Source organism: Scatophagus argus, chromosome 1 (assembly GCF_020382885.2).
Source record: "Scatophagus argus isolate fScaArg1 chromosome 1, fScaArg1.pri, whole genome shotgun sequence".
NCBI classification, from domain to species: domain Eukaryota; kingdom Metazoa; phylum Chordata; class Actinopteri; family Scatophagidae; genus Scatophagus; species Scatophagus argus.
Window position 1 is genome coordinate 7,597,060 of NC_058493.1, and position 27,010 is coordinate 7,624,069.

Below are 27,010 nucleotides of genomic sequence, written 5' to 3' on the forward strand. Positions count from 1 at the left end.
TGTACAATGAAAGTGTTACAATTTCATTTCAGCAGTATCTTGTAACTGGGTGTGATTCTGTGGTGGCAGATTTCATACTGTATATAAAGAAAGTTCCCAACAGCAGAAATGATATAAACACATTTTTTGCAGTTAGCTACAAAACCACTTTATTGAAAAAGCAGATTATGTCATCTACAGTTAAATGATACGTCCCGATTTTTAATACATTAAATAACTTTAGACTTTTTCATGTTTAGATAAATAGATCTAGTTTCCTTTTTTTATGAACCATCTAGGTAATCAAAACACTTAGCGATACAAACGATGTGTGACACGTGTCGAGATGTGCTTGTTGGAACTACCAGTAAGAGAGGAAGTTCTCCCTTTCCAAGTGATTTTTGACAGAAAAATTAGAAAAAAAAACTAGCCTCTTTATGTACAGGGTAACTAGCTGTGTGCTATGCAATAGAAACTGATGTAGTACTTTTAGGTGAATTAAAGTATCTTTAAGAGGGGATGAACCCTGATCTTGGGGGTTGATATGGTGCAGACATGTTCAAAAAATGGATCACTCTTCAAGTATGGCACACATTACTTGACTAGAACCCCTGTACAAAGCTGAGGTTAATCAAATGACAAGGGGAATGTCTCACATATGCAGTCCTTATTTTCTGCTTTTACAGATATACAACCAGGAAGAGAACAAACGCTAAGCATTATTACATTCGAATGAATCTCATCACATCAGGTTACATTAGAAAGCACTTTCCGCCTGTGGTGAGCCCTGCCTTCAGTCTCTGCTTCACTCTCTCTGTTTTGGACACATTCAGTAGTATCTATTCAGACCTGTGTGTACAGACATACAGTATGATTAAGAGCTGGGCCAGCATTTGCATACAACTGTTGGTGAGTGTTTTATTCTTGTTTGAATACCAGATGAGTGGAGTTTGCTACAGGAAGCTATATCAGTATTTACTGGAACATTAACTGGCACATGTGCAAGCCCCACCATGGTACTGGACAGAAGCCCGAACAAACACCAAGAATTAGACGCTAACATCTGGAAAAAGGTATGTGATGAATGAATGCAGCCATCAAATCACTGGGTTCTAACAGAGAGAGCAGGAGTCAGTGTGCTGCGCTGGCCTGCAAACACAGTGAGGTGCATGTGCCATGGCCCTGCCACTAGTACGTACACACACACACGCACGCACGCACGCACACACACACGCACACACACACACATTTACAGAATTTGCTCATATTTCAAATAAGCACATGTAATTGGGGTTTACCTGCATAAATGTGCAGCAGCTCAAATTTTTGCTCAGTGCAAGAGTGAGCAGAGTTTTCTTCAAAAACAGAAGTTCCCTAAAATATCTTACAGGGAAGGAATCTATTGAATGCCAATCAAAAAACAAAAACAAAAAAAAACTTATTGACGACAGTAACCAAGTGCACATCACATGCACACACACACAGGTGCATGCAATCAGCGAGGGAAACCTGGGGGTACCCCCCTAAAAACACGGGTGGGACCAGCAGCTCCGGGTTTTCAGGGATGTCCTCCCAAAACACAACAGCAGACAGAGTGACACACACACACACACACACACCTGTTCTGTCTTAAGGCATGTGGACAAGGGGAGGTTCCTCGTACTAATGCACTGTGTTCTCAGTGCTCATATGACAAAAACCAGTGTCTGGAAAGTAAACCAGGAAACAGTGTCCTTTACAGATCTGGTGCAAAAGGTATTTGCAATTGTTTGATTCCTCTTTGAGTACCAGATGGACCAGATGCCTTTAAAGAGAAAGGAGTTCCCCCAAATGGCCAAAATCTTAGAACTTAAAGACCAATTTCTAATTACGCTCCCAGATTTTGAGATTAATCTTAAATCTTAATCTCACAGCTCTGTGTGATAATTTGGAAAAATAAAAGCACCGTGGACATAAAGTCAGAAAAGCCTTAAGTTAAGTTAATGTCAATACATTATTACACTTTGAGGGGATTACTCAAAATCAATTTGGACTTCATTTTGACTTTTTAGTAACAACAACTTTACAATACATACGCTGCTCAAGGTTTAACCCTCTCACTAAGATAGTGAAAATCAAGGAATGCACTGATGTCTGACTGTTAAGAGGAACAAATCAGTTGCCAACTTGATTTGGGCACGAAACATTCAGTACTCAAAGTGGAATAAAAGAATTGATAACAAATCCTGTTTGAGCCAGGTCTGCTCCTACAAAGCCAGCGGATCCATGAACCACTGACAGACATGAACAAGCTCTGTGTCCTGGAGGAGAAAGGATACAACAGACCCAAAATCTTCAGAAGCTTCAGCCTGCATGACAGACAGCATGTTTCACTTCTGAACCTATCGTGAGGGCAGCAACAACAACAACAACAACAACAACAACAACAAAAAAGAGAGAATCTACATCTATGATCTTATGTGGAAAACATCTGCAAAATATATATTCATATATAAAAGACAATCTATGTGCATCTAAAATCTTCTTTTTCTGTCATAATATAATCATTAATTAAGACACTGCTTGTGAATCTCTGGAGGTCTCGTCTAAGACTTCTAAGTGGAATGTCGGTCGGTTCTCTGGCTTGTGGTGCTACGGCGCATCTGTTATTTTGGGGCGCTGCAGGATGAGGAGCGATGAGTTAATAGTTCTTCTCATGGTCCTCGGTCATGATGCTGGGTGTCCTTTGCATAGCCTTTAGCAGGACTCCATTTCAGTGTTAGAAGCTGCACAAAGAGAGCCCGCTCTGAAGGCACAGCATGCCCACCCCGGGGTCTGTCTGGTCCAAGACTGGAATGTAGAGGCTCCTTCCCTGGTCTTCCCCACAGTAACATCAGCAGTGCATGTGAATCCACTGCGGTAAACCGCTTCAGCCAGAGTACAGGAATGAAAAACATGAAAAGGAAGTAAGGGAAGCGAGGAAAGATCTCTTCCTCCGATCCAAAAGCCCTCTCTTTGATGAGTGTGCAGGGGTCGGGAGGTGTGACGTCACCGGGGGCCTCTGGGTGAGCTGGTGTGTTGGCTTTCGGGGTTTAGGCACCCCAGGAAAAGAGGGGAGGAAAAGACCACAGATGGAGGAGGGGAACCGTTTTCTTGATTTTTTTTTTTTTTTTTTTACCAGCCCTGTCATGTGAAAGCAGGGTTTGTGGTGGAAGCTGCACACTGTGTGTTTGTCCACGGTCCAGAGGCAGTAGCTCAGAGGCCTCCCTGGAACTGCTGGAGGGAGCACAGGTCTTTTCTTCCTGCTGCTGGTGTCTACAATCACCTGGAAGGCAGGGATTGGTTGCTGCCCACCCTCCTCGCCCTCACAGCTCTGTGACATGGAGGGGGTAGCTGGGGGGCAGGTGGGGAGGGACCTGTGACTGGAGCCGGTGGATGTGGCAGCCATGGCAGAGCAGGTGGCCTTCCAGTGGATAACAGCGGTGGCCTTCTTCGTCATTTAGCTGGAGACCACAGTCCTGCAAAAGTGACAAAAAGAACAGAAGCATGAACATACCACGAAAACAATGTAAACCTATCCCAAGATTTGCGTGTGCCTGTTAATTTAAAATCTATTTAAAGAAATAGTTTGACAATTAGAGAAATGCTCGAAAACTCTTGAATGTCTGAAGATACAACCAGTGCCAAGTAAGCTTAGCACAAAGAAACATTCTACATGATTGATTTGATCTGCACAAAAATCAAGTGTGAAAATAGCACATAACCCCTTGGAAAACTGTGAACTTTTTCTAGTCCATGTGCTAAGCTAAGTTAACCTGCTACTGGCTCTTTTTTATAGACATGAGAGTCAGATCTTCTCATAACTCTTCCAGAAATATTGTCCCTCAAAACACTGAACTATTCCTCCAAATTTGCTGAATTAACACAGTTACTTTCGTCACATACATTGAAGTTTTACAAATAGTTTTTAGGGAATGTGGGTTCACTGAGGTGCAGGATGGACTGATGCATTAATGTGGTGACCTCGGTCATGTGGATGTTTGTATGGACCCTCGTGGTGAAGACGCCACCAAGCCCAAAGGCAAAGCATATAGTGAAAACAAGGAGCCGGTTTAGTGTGCCTCCCATACAGGCGTTTGTTGTGTATTGTGTCTTTTCTAATGCCTGTGTTTGTTGGAGGAAGATTCTGTGCATATTTGACAGGGAGGAGATCCCCTAGGGGAGACCCTGAACATGGTGCAATTACATAAACAGACCGTACATGAACTATTCTACTGCTATCGTGATTCTCAAACATTTCATTAAATTTTCATCATTAAATTTCACTAAGTCTCCTGCTCAGTGCTGTTGCATTTTGTTAATGTTAATGACAGAAAAAAAACCTTGGAAGCACCTCATGTGTTATAGAACCTAAAAACTTAATTTTTTCCCAATATGTAATGAATTTACTATCTCCAGGATGATTCAGCTCTGGACTTTATCCTTCCCCTGTCCACAAGTCACCCCCCACCCCTTCTACTACTCAGCTGAATGATTACCCACAGCTTACATAACGATGTGCTGCATTTCTATGTCAGCCATTCTGAAGAATCAGTCTGTCTTATTGTGCTGCTGAGGACACTTATCTCTCAATTCACTATCTACAATGCAGAAAATTAATGCAGAATCACTGTAGGGTGGCATGAAATGTTAACGTAAAAATGTCACGTCTCTCTGTCACACCTGAACTGTAAACTGCCTGACGGAGCTGAGCAGCAGGATGACTGGGATTTCACAAGTCTTGTTCAAGCAACAAGCCCCCAGCTGAGTTCAGAGCTCAGCACTGGAATGTGCTTGGTCAATGAGTCATACTGCTGAACTGTGACCTTGGGTTGATATGCGTCTGTATGGGTGTTTTTTTGTGTGAGCGTGTCTCATTCTTTCCACAACACTGCAGCTGTGATTCACACTTACAGAAATGAAAGAGTCTAGTCTAGTCTCATCCCACGATTTGTCATCCAGGTTCACTGTGTCTGTGGGCCTGAATGGATTGTGCGTATATAGATATGCCTGGGCACAATTATGTGTGTGTGTGTGTGTGTGTGGCTAAACAGCGTGAATTGCATGTGTCTCTTTTACAGAAGGCTAAAAAGTTGAATCATACTCACCATACTCACTGATACTGTATTGACTCTAACCAAATTGCAAGCATGGTAAACCTGTCTATTTCATACTGTGTGTGCGTGTGTGTGTGTGATACTGTGAAGGCAAGAGCACAGGCCTCACCTCACAGTGGTAACACTCCACATGGTAGTCCTTATCCATAGAAACTACTCGGATGGTTTCTTCAGAACCCTGGTGGGACAAACACACGGTAAGACCTTCCCATTACATCTAGTGTCTCTTTAAAGTGATGGTCCAACAAGCAGAAGCACTTGGGCCTGATCCCTGCAGATGCAATAAGTCCCGAAGCAACACCCACACACACACACACACACACACACACACACACATACACACACAGCCTGCTCTACTCTGTCTGCACAGAATGGTGCTGCTGTTTGAGAAGTGTTGGCAGGAGCAGTATATAGACAAATAATAAAAGTAGGATTTCAGGAAAAAAAAGTACAAAAGTTTGCAGGCAGAAAAGATAAATTTAGCTGCATGTTTTTCCCCTTCATTGATATTTCAGTTTTTGTCTTCTGTATGTTTTATCTTGACGATGGTGATAATCTTCACTGCTGTTGTGTTTATTTTCATACAGTGTGACAATATATAGATATAGATATAGATTTGATATCTCTCTCTCTCTCTCCCTTTCTCTCTCTCTCTCTCTATATATAGTATTATATAAGTACTGAGTTTAAAACATGGGATATAGAGTAGAAACCAAGAGAACCTAAGATCTGAGGCACATTTATCTCAAAAAATGCTATATATTCATTAAGAAAAAACAAGTCTCATCTGATGTTTATAGTTGAATTTCTTTAATCTGTAAAGTATGTGAAGGTGTCCTCATTTTGATAACTAAGACCTTCACTCCATGAACTCTGCTACTTAACATTTAAGAATTTATAGCCCTGTTAACCAGGTTGGTCCTCACCTGGGCTGGAAGGATGGGCTGGTTGCAAGAGGCACACTTGGGAGCGAAAACCCTGTCATGGAAGAGGCAAGAAAAATTAGCAGCTGGAATATTTCACCAGTCTCTTCTTACTCTCCACAATTAATACACATTTCCCCAAAATAAACAGCAGGACAATACCAGTTCAAAGATACTGCAACAGCAGCAGGAGCACAGCGAGCACCACACATATTGTTATAAACTGTGCTATTTGCTATGTTCCGAATTTTCCTCTTTGAGCAGAACAGCTTGTTAGGCCAAATCCTGTCATGCGGCAATCACATTTTATCAGAGTGCGGAGCAGAGAGATATCCTCCTTACGTGTGGTAGTCTTTGACACAGTAGATGTTGTTCTCAACGTCCACAGTGAAAGGCACTCCATCTAGACCCTCTTTACACACCACACAGCGGAAACAGCCGGGGTGGTAGGACTTGCCTAGTGCCTGGAGGATCTAGACACACACACACACACACACAAGATAACATTAATAGTAGAAGGAGGCAATGGAGTTCATACAGTGATATACAATTTGCTGTCATCAGGGAGGTATCTTAAAGTGCAGATTAAAAAGATAAACTCAGTGAGTGCTGTTAAGCAAAGCTATTAAGCACAAACAATGAAAAATTTTGACTTTTAATAAATCAACCTGGGATTTTATGTTTGCATAGTATCACAGTACCTTTGCTTTACATGTCTAATAAAGCTCTTACCATCTCCATGATGAGGTGTCCACATACAAAACACTTCTCAGCTGTCTGCTGGAAACCAGAGTACTGTGGACCAGACAAGACACAGGGTTTATTACCCTCACGGGTGAATTTTGAGTTTTGTACTCACCTAATGCATCAACTCGCTTCAGTACACAACTCATCTATAGAGGGTGCTGCAGTGCTCTTTAAATTAACATGACAAAAGTCTCCTTCTGGATCCTTTGGCTCTCAGCTGATATGTTCATCATGCAGTGGAACCTTGTGGCAACTTGTGTTTTCATCGTTATTTTTCTGAGGAAGGTCCCCCATCATATCCATGCATTTGGGACTTGCCGTGTTTGTTGGTCAGCAAGCCTCCTCACTGGACCAACTGGGTGTGAGGAGCCTTTGTGTGTGCTGTGCGCTACATGAAACAAAACACTCTGTGTCACACTGATGGCTCCTGATGCCTCCTTTCCCTTAAACACTGCACAGTGCGGGCAGATAATGAAGGTGACCATCTGTAGCTCACATCCCCCTGAGGGTCATGACCTGAAGACTAGGGGGGACGGGACATGGCTACCAGGTGGAGGTGGGAGGCGGTGATGGGCAGGCTGCCCCCTGCCCCGAAATCTCCATTCCCGATCTACCATCTGCCACCGCCTCCCCCCACCACTGAGACACCCCCGGGGTGACAAGCCAGACTAGTCCGGTCTTAGCAGTATGAAGGCAGCGGAAGAAGATTAGTCTCATCCTCTCATCTGACCTCCAGCATCAGTTTATCACTGAGAAGCAGCAATTGTAAAGTGCGGAACAGGAATTTTAATATTTCCCGATAAATAAACAGGTTCCACCCTAAGGGGAAGTTGCTGATAAACAGGAAGTATAAGACAGCAGATGACCTCCTTTATTATGCCAAAGAAACCAATTATCAGAAATGCCACAGTTTCATCCTGTTAAGGTTGTCCACATTAAATGTATTGTTACAAAATTTCTGACAGAACATTAAGGCATTGTGAGAGCAGGTCCCGTGTCTGCCCTGCTAACCTGAAGCAGATGGACCAGCAGCCTGAGAGCTGCAGCTGTCCTCCTCCCACTCTTAATTGTAAGTGCCGGAGAGCAACTTGTGGGGTAATTGAGCTCCTTGGGGAAATTTGGGGGAAATTAGTGTGAATTGGAGGGGTGGTGCTAAACTCCTAATTGTAGCCGCAATGTCTGTTTTTCTCTGGAGGGTTGCAGAATGTAGTCTGAGATCATAATCCATTGCTCTCCGCTACACCTGCTCCTCCATCATCCTCGTGCTAACACAATGATGCAGTGCAACCAGCCGATCTGCTCATAGCAGAACATAATCAATAATCAAGAACACACAGGTGGCTTACCAGAAAATCCTCCTCACAATAGACCTTCCCGTTGACGTTGTAGAACGCTTTTCCTCGCAGCCTCCGCCCTGAAAAGAAAGACAACAAATGAACTCTACATATTTGATATATATAGTTTAGTCAAGACACTGCACGGATACGCTACATGGCCAAAAGTATGTGGACCCACATTTTCTATACTTACTATCTATACTGGTTTGGGACTGTTTTTTTTAAAGCTGGGCTCCTTCATTACAAAATAAAGAGAAATATTCTACAGTACACAGTAACATTTGAACAGGGCTCCAGCCCTTCTAACACCTATGGGAAAACCTGGAGGGTTGAATGTGAGACAAACCAAATCACCCAAACATCAGTGCCTTGTCACACCAGCAACGTTATGGGGAGTTATGAGGAGAGTCAAAAATAGAGGAGACTATCATAGCTTAATTAGCTAGGCTGCAACCTCCCTGGTCTAAATAAAACTGTTCAACAACAACAAAAAAAAGTAAAATAGTAAAACTGACATTTATAAGACAAGTCAATGGTACAAATAGATCTTTTGAATAAGCTCAGTGAATTTATATTTCCATACACCACTGTACTAAGTTAACAAGCTAATGGGCTGGTGACTGACTGTTCACATGAATCTGACTCCCAACTGTTGATGTGCTGCTATAAAACAAACAGGGAATGGACTGTGTCCAAAACAACACACCAAAGAACATTTTGACACAATTTATGTTAAATACATGAAAATAATCAAATAATACATCATACTGTATGTCTCGAATCTCTCTACTTCACAACCACAACAGCAGGTCAGCATGGAGCAGATGGTTGGCCGAATGAAGCCAACATCCTGCCTGCACCTGTTAAATTACTTTGGCCATTGATTACAAAAGGATTCCATTCACAACGCATACACAATCAATACGGCAGACTGCTTTCCAAACCTCCCCCCAGGATCTCTCCACTTCCCTTCCCCGCCACTGTGCACCATTCACAGACAGGCCAACAATGGCAGACTGGAACAAGGATGTTCCTATCTTTGACACACCAGTGCAACATTGATCATTGCATTAACTGATCAGCATATTGAATCAATTTGATTACCCATTAAAATCTTTGGTCAAGATAGAGGACCCAGTCATTACTGCTAACGCTGACTTAACTCACTGTTCCAAATGAAAATTCAGCTACAGGTCGCAACTTTTAGACATCACTTTGCTGGTCAATAGCCTGATTTTTGGATTTACATTTTTAAAGACCATAACACATGAAAACGACCAATAGTTGCAGTTCTACACCTTGCAAAACACATCCACAGAGACATGCCCACACCACAGAGGGCCCAGGTTCAGCATACTGGGCCTCCGGCTCCAAGTGTGAACACTGAATTCCTTGGGGTGAGTCTTCATTCATCAGAATCCAAGTCTGAATCCAATCTAAAAAGAAATTCTGCTGCGGGCTGGCTTCTGCAGCCCCCTGCCATGCACCCCTTACAGCTCGGCCATTCAAATTCATTTAACAGCAGCGGTGTCTCTCCAGCCCTGCGATGACTTCACCCAGGCCTGGCAGACGAAGCACATGGATCTCATAAATCTGTTGGATTAGTCAGATTTAATTGTCGTACCGAGCCACCATTGATTTTATGGGTGTCCCAGCATGGGAAATCCCCCCCACCACCACCCCTCTCTTTTTAACACTGAAATTTATGCAATCGCTGTATTTCACACACAAACACAGTGTCACAATGCTGGGAGATGGCAATACATTAACACCCACATAAATGGCTGGAGCAGCCGAGGAATGCTGTCCACACAATAGGTGAGACTTTTAAGACTTTGAGACGGAGGAGCAATTAGCATTTTGGCAGTGTGGAGCAAAGAGAAAAAAGCAGAATACAGGAAGAACTCCACTGTCTTCAAAACCAAGACTTTGGAGAAACTGAACTTGCAGGAACAGTGAGATTATAGAGAACAGTGCAGCAGCAGGGGCTGCGAGGTGTTGCTGTGTGCTCGTCTGTGGCCTCTGCTCTGGAGTTTGGGGTCTGGAAGGTGAACACAAAGGCCCCAGTGCTGATGACTGTGTGGAGCGCTGCTAGGGGAGCGGGCCGACTGAGCAAACGGGGACATTCTTTCTGCCTGAGGTCACTAGCTGGTCCCATTCAACCCCCCACACCTCTCCAACACCCGCTCTCTGCCCGCTTCCCTCACTGAGAAATGGAGGGGGAGGGCTCCATGCCTGCCTCTCTCTCCTCTGGCCTTTTGTCACCAGACAGAGAGCCTGAACCTCCTCGCAGTGTTCCAAGTGATAGAACCAACGGCTCAGTTTACAAGTTACTATCTATCTGCAGGTTTTAGAAAGCCAAATATGTGACCTCTTCAACACTAAATGGAACTGAATGAACTGCACAAAATGAGTCTGTAATGTAAACCTAAAGAACACAAGAATGGAGCTTCATATCAGTCAAAATAGTCTAGATTTTTTAATTTCTAATTAAAACTGGTTGGAAAACACATAAAATGTAATTCTTTTGATTTGAATATACAGTTATATGTCAAGTTTTATATGGCCAAAGACAGGGTGACAGGGCCTAAGCAAGGTGGAGGAACACACTCCCATTTAACAACGTCAAAAAAGGTAACAGACTCTATAAGTAGTAACTTAACCACAAAATGATTAACAATGACAGGATGATGATGACTAATTTTCTCCTCTCGCTCTAGCTGACTGTTCTGCGGTCACAGTGTTACATTGGAGAATTTGACCCCCACACACCTTAATGGTTCCTGCTTGTCATTTTTGGTCATTTAGGACATGAACTTTATTCTGCTAATACCCTAATAGTGTTGCCATGGAAATGAGAGATGGTCTTTTGAAAGAGGTGCCACCAAGGCAAAGGCTTTGTTTGGGTAAATTTCCTTCTGATATAGAACTTGTGTTGAGCTGGTAGATACATGAGAAACTGGAACACAATAGTTTCCATGAATAAACCAGCAACATCTACTGGTAGGCTCTGTGGAGAAAGGGCTTTCCTGGTGTTCATTTCGAAGCAATGGCCTCGACTGAGGGGGCTGTCGGGGGGATTAGATGCTTGGATCATGTGGCATATGTAGTATTTTTCATGGATATTGAAATTAAATTATAGGTAGCTTTTCAGCACCAGCCATAACCTTTTCCTGGGGAAGGGCGGACACGTTTATTTTCTGGCTTGAAGTTTTCTCCGTTACAGCCTTTAAGCCTAACTCAGACTATCTTGTTGCATCTTTTGGTGAGGTACAGATGTAATGTTCTTCTGTATTTGATTCACTGACGAAAGGGTTGGTGGGATCACTTTATCCAACAGAAAAGTTCTCTCATTCAAATGTTTTTGGCTGTTATGAAAATCAAACTCAGGGTCAAGTCTGTTAATCTAACTGAAGATGACAGGATGGGTGTGAAGGGCCTTTAAATTGGTCTAAATATGGAGATAAACAGGGCTGCCAATGGTGAATAAAATATCCCTGTCAAACATTTTTAAATACTGACCTACTTCATTTTTGTGGCTGAATAGTATTCACCTTTGAAGCATCTATATCCACATTGCAAATGCTTCAGAAAAAAAGGGAGTCATATTAGGTCACATTCCATGTAGAAGTATTTGTCAACTTCCTCTTGGTCAGATACATCCTGGTGTGTGTCAACATATGATAACTGTTCCTCTTTGCTCCTCTTTGTTTTGCCACTCCCAAGAGTGCTCGTCTTGACATGAAATTATGTTGCAGTTTTCATAACTCTCAGGATTAGAACACTGGATGAGTAATCTCTGGATAGGCAAACCTGTGCTGTAAAAAGTGTTAAATAAATGAGGCAGACTCACAAAATCTTTGTAATTAAACACAAGTGTAACATTTTTGGTTATCCTAAGGAGTGGTTTACAGTAGATGCTGGCTGCAACTAAAACCTTACAAGCAATAACATCTCTGATTCTGGCTGTGCAATCAGGTTGATTAGCCGGAATGGGTAATAGCTTCTGATTGCAATCACAGCATGGCAACATCAGGTTTCATCCCTCTTAGGCACTTCAGTGCTGAAAAAAGGGCAGTGCTGAGTGTTTTTCCCAAAGTACACTAAACAGACAAAAGTACTGGGATGGGGCTGCTTTTCGGGGTTTGGGTCTGGTCTCTTACTTCCAATGAAGGGAGATCTTAATACTTCAGCATACCAAGACATTTTGGACAATGCTATGCTTCCTACTTTGTGACAACAGTTTGGGGAAGGCCCTTTGCTATTCTAGCATGACTGTGTCCCAGTGCACAGTCACGCTAGAATAGCAAAGTCCATAAAGACATGGCTGGATGAGTTTGGTGTGGAAGAACATGACTGGCCCACAAAGAGTCCTGACCTCAACCCCATCCAACACCTTTGGGATGAACTGGAACGGAGATTGTGAGCCGGGTCTTTTCGTCCAACCTCACAAATTCTCTACTGCATGAATGGTCAAAAATTCCCACAGAAACACACAACAAAATCTTGTGGAAAGCCTTCCCAGAAGAATGGAAGCTGTTACAGCTACAAAGCTGTCGATATGTTGCGAACGCAATGTCATTAAAGACCCTGTTGGTGTAATGGTCAGATGTCCCTATACTCTTGTCTATATAGTATAGAACTTTGATACTCACAGACGAAGGCAACAGGATGTCTTCTGATATTTGTATTTTATCACCTCAGTATTTTTATTCCATAGCTTCATTGTATTGTCCCTGACTATACAACTGTTTAATGAGAGGTGTTGCTCTTGTTCTTGCTGGTGGGATGCATCACTCAGTCTCTCTGTTCTCTGGCTCTGGCAGAGAAATCTGAGCTTTTGCCAGGCTAGAAGGACACATGAATGTAGTGATTTGCACAGAGAGGAGCTTCAAACAGATTTTTTAAACCGTGCCATGACGAGCCTGTGCAGGCCTGCAGTCTCAACAACAGTTTGATTTTGTTTTTATTTTTCGCAAAAACCCAGCTGTGGAAGACACAGCACAGGTAGCAGTAAGTGCACCATCCACCATGAGTGATGCAGTCCGCTCAAATCAGAAACATATCACTGTGTTCTAACCAGTGATGGACTAGATGTACAACAGAAGTGTTCACTTGTCACAGCAGGAAAAACACAGGTGGATGATGGCTCAGTTCCATTAAATGTCCCATTGACAGAGACAACGAACCATCACGCACAATTACAGGACATCCGAGTGAAATGCAGCAATCATTAATACACCACAGAGTTTCCTACTATGCTGCCACACCCCCTTGCAGCAGTCACAGCAGTACTGAAACCAAAAGCAACATATCCTACATACACTCTGATTTCAAGATATTTAAGGTTTACAGATAAGATTTTCACTTTCCAAACAGATCTCAGACATGACTGGGGAACATCATGATATTTTCAAAATTGTTTGATGTTTCTAAGAAATTCCAAATTGTCATCTCTTTTTTGAGTGGAACAAAGTGCACCCATAGTGGACAATAAGAGACAGATCTACAAAGGAAGAGGACTCTTGAGATGCAGCCATACAGCTGGTGCAGCCTTTGGGTTTGGAGTACAGCTATCGGGGAAAGGACAGAAAAAGTGTGTGCGTTTGTGCGTGTGTGCACGTTTTCTTTCCGTGGCACGACTGGAAAAATAATGTTAATATATCCTCTAGTCTGTAAAGCAGTGTTATTTTCTCATACTGTAGTCTGAATGTTTTGGGGATTTCAAAGCTGATAAGCTACAAACTCCATTAAATTTGTCCCCATTGTGTTCAAAAATGAAAATGGACTGACGTCTGTTGATGCAGAACATAGTGCAGAGAGGGGTTTCCAAAGAACAAATCAACACTGCCACATAATGATCAGATACTGAGTTGTTGTATATTGTGCAACATCACGACAAAAAAAAAAAAAAAAAAAAGGAGGAGGAACTTTATTATTAGTATTGAACAAGCTATTGGCTTTTAGAACTTTATGTTGGTACGTCATGTCATTTCATTTGAGGTACACGGAATATTTGAATGTTAAAGATGACCATGATTCCACAGTCAAAGTACTGCCTTACTCTTTCGACAATCCAATTATTTCTACTAATGCTGCTATAATTAATGTGTGTGTAAACGCACTGGATGACTCAAGTAACAAAACACAAAAGCACTGAATGTTCCTTATTTTCAGCGTTCTGGTTTCCGCTGCCTGGCAGGAGCAACTAGTGGCAGTGAGTGATTTGAGAAATTCAAGCCGCTGAGCTCTCTTCTCCTGCCAGTGCTTTCAGGGGCCCTTTGGATTACTGTAACACAGAAATGAGTCATCAGCCTCGCGGGTGACAGTCTGCTCATGGAGCCTGAAGCACCGTGTTTATTTTTTATTTCATCCGGAGAAGGCGTGCTTATTTTGAACAACACCCTGACTCATAGTCAATCACAAATCACTGAGGTGCATTTCAGTAAAGTGATGCACTGCTCTTTAACATGCTAATGTGTACGTACTTGATTATTTTTTCCTATACATGTGTGAAAAGAAACAATGACATTTTCTGCAATTCTTAAGAGAAAATCCACCCTGAACTCATATCCATTTGTGTGCATGTGTCTGTACGTGTAGGCACGTCCTTCTCCGAGCATGTGCTGTTTAACGTGAGCACATGCCAGGCCTGCCCCCACTGATAAGCAGGTCCGGTACACTTTGTGTGTGACTGTCTGACTGAGGTCCTCCAGGGAAGGCCGGTTGAAGTGGAGGGGGGTAGTTTGCATTCTTGGCCATTTCATGAAAAAAGGGTGCAACCATGGGAGTAAGCCAAGAGGAGGGCTCAATTATGCATGGTTAAACAAAGCCCAAGGCTACCAGCGAGCAATGTCTCAGCAAACTCGGCCTCATTCTGGAGCTCCAGACTCCGGGAGGACCTTACTCAAACTAAGAATGAAAGAAACCAAAAACACAAGCTCCTGATAAATCACTGGATTGTGTTTTGACAAGTGCAGGCACTTGGAAACTAAACTTCTCAGAGGCCTTCAAAACACTGTTTAAAAGAAAACATTCCCATTCACATGAGGTCAAATGATACATCACAGCATTTACGTTACCAATAAACCATCTCGAGAGGCGAAAAGGCCTGAGAAGCTATCGATGATGACCTGCGCCGAGCACAGAAAACAGCCTGTTAACAAATCCTGGGCATGACTTCTCCAGTAACTGCAATAATAATTCTCTCAGGAGCTGTCTGGGATTTCTATCTAACAGCAGTAAAGTCCCACATAGTTATTTTATGATGCAATTACACCACCCCCCAGAAGTAATTCAGAGTATTTTTAACTTTTAAGAGGAAATTATCTGTTTGTCTTAAGAGATCAGTTTGTTTCAAAGATCTGTGCTTTAGGAGCTGATGACTCGGACATAAACCCAAACAAAAAAAGCGCTAACACCTAAACCAGGTCAGAGGCTACTTTTCCACAGCAAAGCACACAACTTCAGCATCTGGCCCCCTCTTTCTTCAGACACACAATAAATCGGAAAGTATGTGGCTTTGGTTACATGTAAATTATAGGCAGTTCTTCCAGAGCCGGAGGGGGTGGGGTACAGGATCAGTATCCATGTATAGTACACATATGAATGGGAGTGACCTGGCTAAAAAGCTCTCTCCCGACATCTTCCTCTTGTTTCCCCGGGAAACAGGAGAGGAGGGCTGGAGTCGGGTGACAATCCAAACCCCACACACACACACACACACACACACACACAAACACACACACACACACAGTCCATACTGTGAGCTCAAGAACAGATTTAATTACAGACCAAATAATGTCAGCATTTTATTTCTTTGTGGCATTATTAGCTTGTTCCTGCTGCAGAGAGATCTGGCCTGCCCTGTTATTCTACTGAACAGACTTCAGGCCGGAGGATCTTTTAAGCAGCAGATGTTTTGATCCCAGACTGTAACACCACCTCTGACAGCAGGCTGGTGATACTAATGATGATTTTTCAGGAGCTGCTGAAGCTTAGAGCAAGGTTGTATGACAGAAATGTGCAGACAGAGAAGGTGGGAGGCTGGACACGAACTGAAGCAGAATCATTAGTGCACATTTTTCCTGATGTTCTCTCAGTTTTCTGGGAACCACTGATGTCGCATGGAAGTAGTGGGATGTATCTAAACCACAAACACATCTGAGGCATAAAGACTGATGGATTTTCAATTCCTGAAGAGCACTACAGGATAAAGTGGCGAAATAACAAACTTTTAGCCTCCAGACATCCAATCACCATCCACAGCTCTGTTTTTTACTGTGCAATTCAAATATGCTGTTCTCTCTGTTTTCCCCAGATGAAGAAACAATCAACCAATCAGAGCTTTATAGGATAGCCAGGTCAGCACCAGACAAATGGCCACAAAAAGATCGATAAGTTTGGATGAGATCGATACAGCTGTACCAGTTGTTGTGGTTCCACTCACAGATACAAACAACTCAAATCAACATATTTCCTGTCTCTTTGTGAAAAACATTAACTTGTCATGGCAACTGCTACCGCAGCTTCCCTGTAGACCAGAGGTTTCCAAACTATGACGGAGTGTTTCAGGGGGTTACATGGAGGAAGAGATGTTAAGCAGAGATAATGTGTGAGGTTGGTTATTGTAGTCTGTCCCGACGATTTGGCCTGCTTATCAGAGGCTGCAGCTGCAGCATCTCTTGTGACACACAGCTCATGGAGACAATTAAGGTATATTAAAGCTATTAGTGGCCAATTGCTACAATTTGCGTAAAAATGTGAAACCAGTCATGACTCAGCCCAATCTAAACAGACAGAGACGATACATATATTTTTAGATTAAGTGTGACCACTTACACTTCAGTTATCTGCTATGTCCACAGCAAATAAATGTCTACGAATCTGTTTTGAATTCACTGAAAAAAAGATGCCTCTGTCAAACTTTTCCCTAAAGTAATACACTAAAGTAATACAGAAATAGTTGTCTTTTTGTCCATTGCTACACAAACAATGATTTCTAATACTTTTTCTTACAATCCCCAACTATTTTGATAACTGAAGCTACAAAACTTTTCAAACAAGCAGAAATAATGGGGGTTGGGGGTGGGGTGGGGTTGTTATGACGAAAGGAGTTGTGGGTCAGTGTTTGTCTCAGTTTTACTTGAGTCTGGCATCAGACCTTGAAAATGCCTAGTGCAGGACAGTCACCATTCTTGCTTAGAGTCCAGAACCAACAAAGGTCTCACACAGGAGACGATGAAGCAGATTTCATTATTACTCTACTAAATTGGCAGTTTTACTTACCACAGGAGCAGCAGGTGAAGCAGTTTGTGTGATACAGGTTGCCCATGGCCTGACAGGCTTGGCTGGCTCCATACACACCTTTCCCACATTTGACACAGATACCTGTTAGAGACACAAGGTCAGTTACTTAAAGCTTTGCATCCTGAACAAAAACATTTGGGATACAACAACAGAATAAGCATAATGATATCATTAACAGACTAAATATCATCACTACTGTATTTCCTGAGGCAGATTTCTCCCCCTCTGCAGCTTTTGAAGATCAACATCACATAAATTCAGAGATGTCAAAGCATGTCAAGCTCTGAAACCAGACTGTGTCAAACAAAAAACATTAACCAGCTATTACACTGGCACAGTTACGCTTTTAACCGAAGACTAAAGATAGTCGGGTGCATTACAAGTTTCAGACTGTGATATGAAATGATTTATATTCCAGCTGCACAACCCGAACCCAAACTTCTGTCATTTCCATGCGTTACATCATGTCTGAAGGCACACTACTTTGGGAAATCTGATGGAAGGCTGACTGGAAATGCAGTGGATGCGAGGGAATTGTCAGGAAGGCCAGATACAAGGCTGTGCCACAAACAACTTTTCTGTGCTTCTCTTTTTCACCAGGAAAAAAGCTGCTGCAGGGCATGTATGGTCAGTGACATGCTGCTACACAATCACACCAGACTACAAAAGGCCTGTCGCCTGTGAACTGATTTTTTAAGGGTACTCACGAGGATGAAAATGGCCATGTGGGCATTTAATGAGAGTCAACGGACAGTGCTAGCAACATAAGCCAACAACCCCACCACTGTAATCTGCTTCAAATGTTGCCGACTGTGCCTGGCACACAGAAATAATGGACTTCACCCTTTTCCAAATGAGCCATGTCTGCCTTAAAATGGTGAGAGGAGGACAGGCAAAAGCACAAAATATAGGAATCTTGCGTGTAAAATAACCACAACTCAGCAGAAATACTCTATATAGACAAAAGAATTGGGACACCTGACCCTTACACCAACAGGTTTTTTTTCAATGACATTGCATTCCAAATGCATAGACAGCTTTACCGTTATAACAGCTTCCACTGTTCTGGTAGGCTTTCTACCAGATTCAGCAGCGTTTCTGTGGCAATTTGTCACCTATTCATGCAGTAGTGCATTTGTGAGGTCAGGCACCGATGTTGGACGAAAACACCAGTTCATCCCAAAGGTGTTCTATCAGGTGTTTCTCCACACCAAACCCATCCAGCCTTGTCTTTATGGACTTTGCTTTGTGCACTGGGACACAGTCATGCTTGAATAGAAAAGGGCCTTCACCAAACTGTTACCACAAAGTAGGAAACATAGCATTGTCCAAAATGTCTTGGTATGCTGAAGCATTAAGATCTCCCTTCATTGGAAGCAAGGGGCTGAGCCCAGCCCCTGAAAATTAGCCTCATAAAGTGTCTCAATACTTTGGTCAAGATAGTGTAGATTGTCATTTTTCAAAAACTCGTGTGACTTTAATGTGCTCCAAGTGTTGTACAAACTGCAATTTCCTTTGAAACAATACTGATGACACAACCCTGATGTCCTTAACAGTAGGTACAATGCTAACAATATTAAAATGACCTCTGTTGAAGAAATGAGATAGGAACACACAGTAGCTTAAAACTATTTGAACACAGCAGCAGTGGCAGACTAACAATCTCTAAACTCTCACGCACAGGACGACCTCCACCGGGGTCACATTCCTCAGGGAATGCAGGGTCAAAGCCTGGGTGGGGTGAGTCCAGGGTCACAGTGCCTACAGGACGCAAGATCTCACAAGATCCCAACAGGGAGCTGCTCATCGGCCCCACCCTCCCAAAGATAAATTATTGCTTATCTTTGCATTAAATCCATATTTCAGGATGTACTAAGAGCAAGGACACAGTTTCTGCGACATAACTATGGGGTTTCCTGACGAAGCAACCGCTTCCCTTTCCTAACAGCTCTGGTGCAGCCTATGACATTGCAAGAAACAGATAAAGGACACATGTACAAGAACCACCCAAAGGTCATATGTCTTCCCTTTAAACCTAAAGTGTTTGCACAAATTAATTCAGTGGAATCAAAGTCAAATATTGGCGTTTCCTGGTGCAACCTCGACTCATGACTTCACTCATGCACTCAACAGAGATAACAGAACAACACAGGCGATAAGAATGGACAAGTTGACTTCAGATAACCTTAAACAATTTCTCTAAAATAAAAGGCTATGATAAACAAAGAAGGGGGGGAAACACAGGTATCTATATGTCCTTCATGTTTTCACTTTGAAACATTCCCCATTTAAATCCAGAAAACTGTGCAGTCTAATCCAAACACAACTACTGAAATCTGCAGGCAAATACAAGTGCAAAAAAAGGTGTTATGATGATCCTGATAAACACATTGGATTCATCAGTCCAGGGTCAGAGATGCTCAATCTCAGCTGTCAATGAATGAGTCAATTAACATTTACTGCATGGCAGTGCGTGGTCCAGCATTGGTAACCAATGTGTTTCTTATTCGCCACTGTAGCTCAAATGAACATAAGGCCACTTTGTAAGTAGAGAACCTTATTACATACTCAATAAGACTACAATTTTGAATAGAAAATGCCTCTTGTAGCTTTATTCATTTCATTTCATTTCTAAATTACGCTCACACGTCAAGTCTGTCTTTCTTTAAGCTTTTTCATTTTAGTTCTCCTCCCAATTTCTGCATTTTTTTTGGATGCTATAACGTTTTGCACTGCATGAAACACATACCGATACAGACATATCCTGCTATAGTATTTGGTCACTTTAATTTCTGCTATTTTATGTATGCATCTTTTAATTTGTTGATCACAGTCTGCCACTGACATAACCTAATTTCCCCCTTTCACCTCATCTCATACTGCAGTGGTTCTCAAACTTGTTCTGCCGCGTCCCCCACTTCAGAAGCTGAAAAGTTCGCGCTACTCACCCAACAGTTTTGTTTCTGTTATTGACAATAACTAGATAGCAACTAGCAACCCCCAGCAGGGCCCGTCCTCCAGTTTGAGTTTCAATGTCATACGTCATTAAAACAACAGCTCTTAATTTGGTATTGTTGCATGCTATTGGCTTGTACATATGACTGCTACCTCTAATGTGTAAGCGTGCAAGTTAGTGTCACATCTAGTGAGGCCAGCCAAGCCAAGCCAAGCCAAGCCAAAACATGCCATAGGTTCAAGCCATGATCCAGTGAGGTCCACTCGACTCACTACACAGCTGTCTGAATGAAAGTTACTTATTTTACACAGCTGAAAGCTAGTCAACTAGCATGATGACAAAAACTCAGCAGAGGAGTTTATATTCCACTACAAAACAACCTGAGAAACATTTTGGTAGCAACGAAAGAGTGTGTATCCAGCTTGCAGGCGTGTGTGTGTTTACCCCCCAAGTTTTAGGCCGCCATGAGTCTGTTCTTATGCATAATTATATAGCTTCATGATGAGAGGAATTCAGGTATCTATATTTAAAGAAAGTCTCTCACCTTCCTATCTTTCACATTTTTATTTCTTTTCACAAAATGAATCTATGGACGAGCAATTACTGACATGGCTCTATGGCTCTGACTCACCACCCAACGGCTAAACTAAAAAAAGATGATTTATTTATAAAGCTACATCGATTTACCTTCATTAGTTTATTCCCTTTGGTTGCAGCCATACGCATGCAGTTCCTTAAAGTATAACCAACATGTATTTGCAAAACTTTCAAGATTTCATTTGTCTGCATGGAAATGTTCTTTGTCACGTGGAAAACTGCTGAAAACATTAAGAATCAACATGTGATTGTTTTATGATTTCCACACAAGCACTAAGAATCCTGAAGTGTCTCATGGGTGAGGATGTGGTTATCATTTTACAGGGCGGCAGGGAAATCTCTGAAGCACTCTTGTTGTTCACTTTAAACAGGATGCTGAATCCCTCATGTGCCCATTTCATAACATGTCCGTGTGGCACAGACAGGATGTTGTGCATTCACTGGGGTTAAAAATAAAACAACACCACACAGGCATGCATGCACCTCTGGACTAAACACCATTGTTGAGATCAAGCCATGATGTTTTTGATAGCACTGCTCGACGTGTGCCTGTGAGACCAATGAGTCCGATGATGAAATAAAAACAGGGGATGAGCATAGTATGTCAACATATAAAAATACATTTTGTTATTTATGAAAGACAAAAGTCTAGAAAATGTCATGTGGAAGATCAAACATTTATATCAGAAATCTGCTTTTTAAACAGTGATATAACACAGCTAAAACGCCCAAAATCTCACGCCACAAGAACAGCTTCTTCTTCTTCCCCTTGCTGTTGGTCTGCTGAACACCAACTGATTAAAATATCTGCACTTTAGCTACCGTACTTCAGTACAGACTCTGATCTGTGCTCATGTCATGATCCACCTTCTGACCGTTTGCACTGTTTACCTCACCTACTTGCACTACTTCCACTCTGTACTACCTCACTTTTGTACTACGCCCAGAACCATATTTATTTTACTTATCTTATTCTATTTTATTTTATTCGATTATTACATGCTACTCATTCTTATGTTCTATGTATGCACCAATCACCAAGACAAATTCCTAGTTATGTGAAACCTCTTCACTTACATGGCAATAAAGACAATTCTGATTCTGATTCTGAAAAATCTAATCTCTCAAGCAAGTGCTTCAGAAGCACACTTGACGTCATATTTTACCACCACTGAAAACAACATGGAACGTGCAGCGGGTTGCAAGAAGGTTTGCACAGCCTGATTCATGAAACTTTAACGGCTGCTCGATGTGTGTCAAGCCCATAAGCAGTTTACATGAGTGTCAGGAGAGTCAAGCAAACAAATGAAAAGTTACATTTGTAGAGGGATGACTTGCAGGTTTCTAGTTAGTGGAAACAAATGCTGCCAAATATTTAAAAATCTCTGCACGTCTTATAGGAGTGATTCAACTTATTGCACACAGAGCGGGGTTCTTACATCTTCCCAGAACAAAATAATCAACGCCCTCTAAGGATGCAGCATTTTACTTGAAAATCTGCAATAAGCATCTGTGAAAAAAAGGCTAGCAGATAGCCTTCACAGAATCAAAGCCCGCATATACAGGCAGACGCCTTCACTTGTGAGACATCTGAGAGCATTCAACACATCAGAGGATAATAAAGACTTAAATCTTAAAGTGAAGCTTAAGAATTGTTATAAATCCTATGCTATGTCAGATGTAATTTGTGCATGTACAGCATACACAAATGTGTCAGTGTGCTGTTGTAAAGTCAGCATGTGTGTGTGTGCGTGTGTCAGCCATGTGCATGACTACTGCCATTATAATTCTGGGCAGGTGATCAGACTTGACCCCCACCAACTATGTCTGGCCCGCCAGCCAAGATCGTGTGCCAAGTGTCTGGTGTTGCCCGACTCCCCACTGGCTGGTTAATGAAGGGCTTCACGGGGGGAGTCAGGGTGGGGTAGTTGTGATGGTGGTGGAGAGGAGAGAGGAGTAAAGGGTGGGGTGGGCCTTCCCTCTGCTGTTTCAATTGCAAGCCTGTTTTGGGCCAGCTGTTGATTCACAGCTCCTTCGCCACAACAACAAACAGAGGCCACACAAGGGCTGGCCAGCAGAGCAGGGCTGGGCAGCGTGGGACGGGCAAGGCTGGCCCCCTCCTTGGCCATCAATTTTTCCAGTCACTACAGAAACAGTGCCGTCTCTACTGGGCTACTGAGGAGCGTCCGACTTCTTCTTTCTCCCTCCTTTTCCTTCCACTCTCCATCTCTATCCGATTCCACCCTCTTGCACCCTCTCTCCGTTATCTTACCCATCTTCTTCATTTCTCCCTCCAGTCTTCCATGCTCCCTCTCTCACCTGCTTCTCTGGAACAAATCAAAAGCTGTCTCAGTCTCACTCTGAGCAAGTACACTGCCTATAAAACAAGCGACTGTTCTCTGGCTGCAGCCATTTGTCTGGCTGCTAATTCAAAAGGTAGACAGCAACTTCCTCAGCAGGCTTTCTGCGGCCGTATTACTGCTGGGGAACCAACACATTTGCTCTCACAGACTTCTAATCACAAAAATTTGCCACAAAATGTTCAGTATATACAATATATACACTCCTTCCTCCAGAGGACAGCTGAATTTTCAACAAATCCAGACCGCACTGCTCTGAATGACCAAAGGGCGTCTGCTCTGGCAGAACAGAAGGGTCCATTCAGCGAGGTGCAGCGCTGAGCAAATGTTAGCTCTGCCAAGACAGAAATTAGTATTGTGCTGCAAAGCTACTTTTATCTGTCACAGAGGGATCTGTTAGAGGTAATGTAGCATTAGCAGGTTACAAACAGACCTTGAAGAGGTGACAATCTATAAATAACCACTTCCAGCACAGAAAAAAAAACAGCAAACACTACTTGAATTCCAGTTTCAGCAGGCACTCATCAGCACTGTCATAAAGAGGAAGTCACACAAGACATTTGACTGGTACCACTGCCACGGTTTGGTCAGTTGTTACATGGAGATTTTTTTGGTATTCAGGGTAACAACATGAAACAATAAAGGAAAATGTTGCTCTTGTCCACTGAACACCTTAATTTTGGGCAGTAGTTATGTGATTCTGAACTCTCTCTATCTGCACATGACCAAAAACTGCAGCGTTTTGTCCTGGAAAGCAGCACTGCAGGGATCTCCAAGATACCAGTGTGCAAGGACAGAGCAGGGGAAGGAGGTGGGTTAGAGCATCACTGACTTACACATCTGAGGTGAAAGTGCATGCCAGAGGAAAAGATGCTGGCCAGGGAACCAAATCATCTTCCTATACAAAAGACAGTATTGATTATATGATGTTCTAGATAAGAGAGCTGAAATCACAGTGGTTTTCTGCAACAGCCATGTGGTTATATGTCCAACTCATGTCTGCTGGCAAGTTTTGAAAAGATCCCAAGGTTGATTTGAAAACAGATCTGCAATTATTATCACCTACCAAAGTATTCCTTTTTCATGTGCATCTCTAACTCCTTTTCCAGCTCCAAAGTGAGCGCCTCCAGCCGTCTCTCCGCCTGGCTTGGCCCAGTCTCTCGGCTGGGGGTCACCTGGTAAGGCAGCTTAAATCTCTGGCCTGATGAAGCCGTTTTAGAGGACATCCCATAACTAAATGATGATGGAGACCCCGCTGTCATCTCCGCAGTCCCCCCCATTTGTGGTGACTGCTGCTGGGGCTCTGGCACTGCCGGCAGGCCTTGAAGATGGATGCGATTTTGGATCCCATTGGAGTCTCCAAACTCCTGCAGCAGAGTGTCCTCGTGTAAACTGCTGCCCAGCATCGATGACCTGGGTGAGGGCAGCTGCAGGTCCGGGTAGGTGCTCATAGACCCCCTGGAGCTACGAGAACTTCTGGAGCTGTGACTGGAGATGCTGGACCGGGGACTGACCACACAGTTTGCGGTGGTCCCTGGTCTTGCGCTGCCATCCTGGCTGCAGATGCTTGACCGAGGACTCGCCAATGGCGCTGCATGCAGAATGGCCCCCTCCAGATCGTGGTTGACCACGGGCCCGTACCGTGAGTCAGAGTAACTGGATCTCGGGCTGGTGGTGAAGGAGTACTGGCTAGCCGTGCTCGACCTGGGGCTGGTGTGCCTCTGGTCGTAGCCCATGCTGATGCCGCTGGTGCGATTACTGCTGGGCTTACTGCAGCAGTCACAGCTGTTGAGGCTGGCTCGGGGACTGGAGTGTTTGCTCGTGTCGCTGGCGGTGCTTGCATAGCTGGATCTGGGACTGTGCACACTACTACCATCACAGTGAACTAAACTAGACCTGGGGCTCGTGTACCTGTCCTGACCCGGTACCACCAAACTAGTACGCGGGCTGCTGATGCTAGACCTCGGGCTGACATGCTTGCTCTGCTCCTGAGAGGACAGAGAAGACGCGAGGCTGGACCGGGGACTGGTGGCGTTATACCTCCCGTCGTGGCTGCTGGTTATGCAGACACTGTTGCACCTGTTGCCGGGCAGAGCCACCGGTTTGTTGAGAGGCACCCCGTCGAAGTTGGAGCCGGTGCTGTACCTGTGGCCCTGCACCTCCTGAGAGTATCTCCTGTGCCTCTCGGAAGCGCCCGTGTAGCACGGCAAAGCCACTTCGGATTTGGTGCAGCAGCCCTCCTCGCTATAAACCGCGTCTCTCTGAGGGGCACAAAAATCCACTGGAACGGTCCGGCTGCAATTCACAGGACGCACCGGAGCCGCGTTGTACACTTTATTCCCAGACGTGAAATTCTCCACTGTGTGATGCTGCTGGTGAAGCACAGAGGTACCATTCATTGGCTTACTTTTATGCTCCGCCACTGCCGGAGCCGAAAAGTCCAAATCGGGGTTAATCACCAAGTCTCTCCTCCCGCTGTACATCCCGTCTTTATATGCATCATACAAGGAAAGGTCCTCCATCAAGAGTCCCAGATCTTCCTGATAATGCTCCATGTTGTGCTCCCGAGGCGAGAAACAAGTTCAGAGTGTGCTCCGCTCCGCGAGCCAAACTATCGAGCACCGCGGAGCACTAATTGCATTTCACATGGAAATCAAAACAAAACGCCGCGGTACAGCCGTCGCTCATTTACAGAAAACCACCGACGTACTCAGAAAGCCCCACCGTGTGCCGCATCGTCTTCCTCTGCTTTGCCCCCTTCGCCGAAAAAACAAACTCTTTCTCACAGTTTCAGCCGACGGGGATACGTTTGTCAACTTCAGTTTTTGTTAAGTTGAAAGGTCTTTACAGTCAATGGCGCGCTGCGCGGAGGAATTTCTCCTTGTTGGTTTTTCCTCTAGTTTCGCTTACATTCACCGTGGAAGGAATAAGTAAGCCGGATAATCGGATACGCCATAAATGTCCGTTGTATATAAATCTGAGCTCACAAAGCGCACGAAAATCTTAATAAAATACCGTTTTACACAGGGGACTCGTTTGCGTAAAAGGAATGCGGGGATGAAGACGGGATGCGCTGCGCCTCTCTGGAATGTGGTTAATGCTGCAGAGAAACAATGATTGCGACCAACTCAGCAAGGGGCTGCCGGCTCTGAAAAGAGAATAGTTTAGAGAGAAGAGGACGTCTGCATTCATCCCAGGCAGACTAAAATACCACACAAAGCACGCCTCACCTGGTCCGACTCCTTTTAGACCAGGAATAAACTGCAGTCAGTTAGTAGACTAATATAGAGGGTAAAGGTATTTAAAACTCAAGTTTATCCACCTTCCTTCATTCTGGTGATATGAAAACGAAGATACTCTCAGGTCGCCCAAGCTAAAATTAATATGATCAATTTCAGGGTAATGTCCAGTTATTTTAGGTCCTTATAGGAATATAATACGCTGGTAACAAAACGTGTTGCAAAAAAAAAAGAAAGAAAAAAAAATCTACTATCAAGTAAATAATTAAATAAACGATTATTATATTAGGCTACATAGAAATATTGTTTCATTTTAAGACGAGGTGAAGTGAATGCAAAGTGTATGTGTCACTTTTTGGGAAAAAAAAAAGGGAAACTGAATGAAAAGCTGTGGGGGAAAGTGGTTGTTGATGGTGACCACAGGTGGA

General features: G+C 43.4%; 1 protein-coding gene across 1 annotated transcript; it reads right to left on the reverse strand.

Moving 5' to 3' along the window:
* Nucleotides 1-26,467, reverse strand: LOC124072064 (WT1 interacting protein). Its single transcript, XM_046413246.1, has 8 exons — nt 24,410-26,467; nt 17,410-17,511; nt 8,131-8,198; nt 6,770-6,832; nt 6,380-6,510; nt 6,041-6,092; nt 5,224-5,292; nt 1-3,476 (listed from the first exon to the last, which is right to left on the reverse strand). Exons 1-8 carry the CDS (start codon nt 25,896-25,898, stop codon nt 3,324-3,326), a joined length of 2,127 nt encoding a protein of 708 aa, XP_046269202.1. The 5' UTR covers nt 25,899-26,467; the 3' UTR covers nt 1-3,323.
* Nucleotides 26,468-27,010: the final 543 nt, after the last annotated feature.

Bases quoted from the DNA above. Each gene is read 5' to 3' on its own strand.
- LOC124072064 (XM_046413246.1), bottom strand. From the start codon at position 25,898: ATGGAGCATTATCAGGAAGATCTGGGACTCTTGATGGAGGACCTTTCC. The intron at 6,833-8,130 runs GTAAGCCACCTG...TCTGGTCCACAG, and splicing joins ATTGTGAGGAGGATTTTCTG to TACTCTGGTTTCCAGCAGAC. The intron at 6,511-6,769 runs GTAAGAGCTTTA...GTGTGTGTCTAG, and splicing joins GACACCTCATCATGGAGATG to ATCCTCCAGGCACTAGGCAA.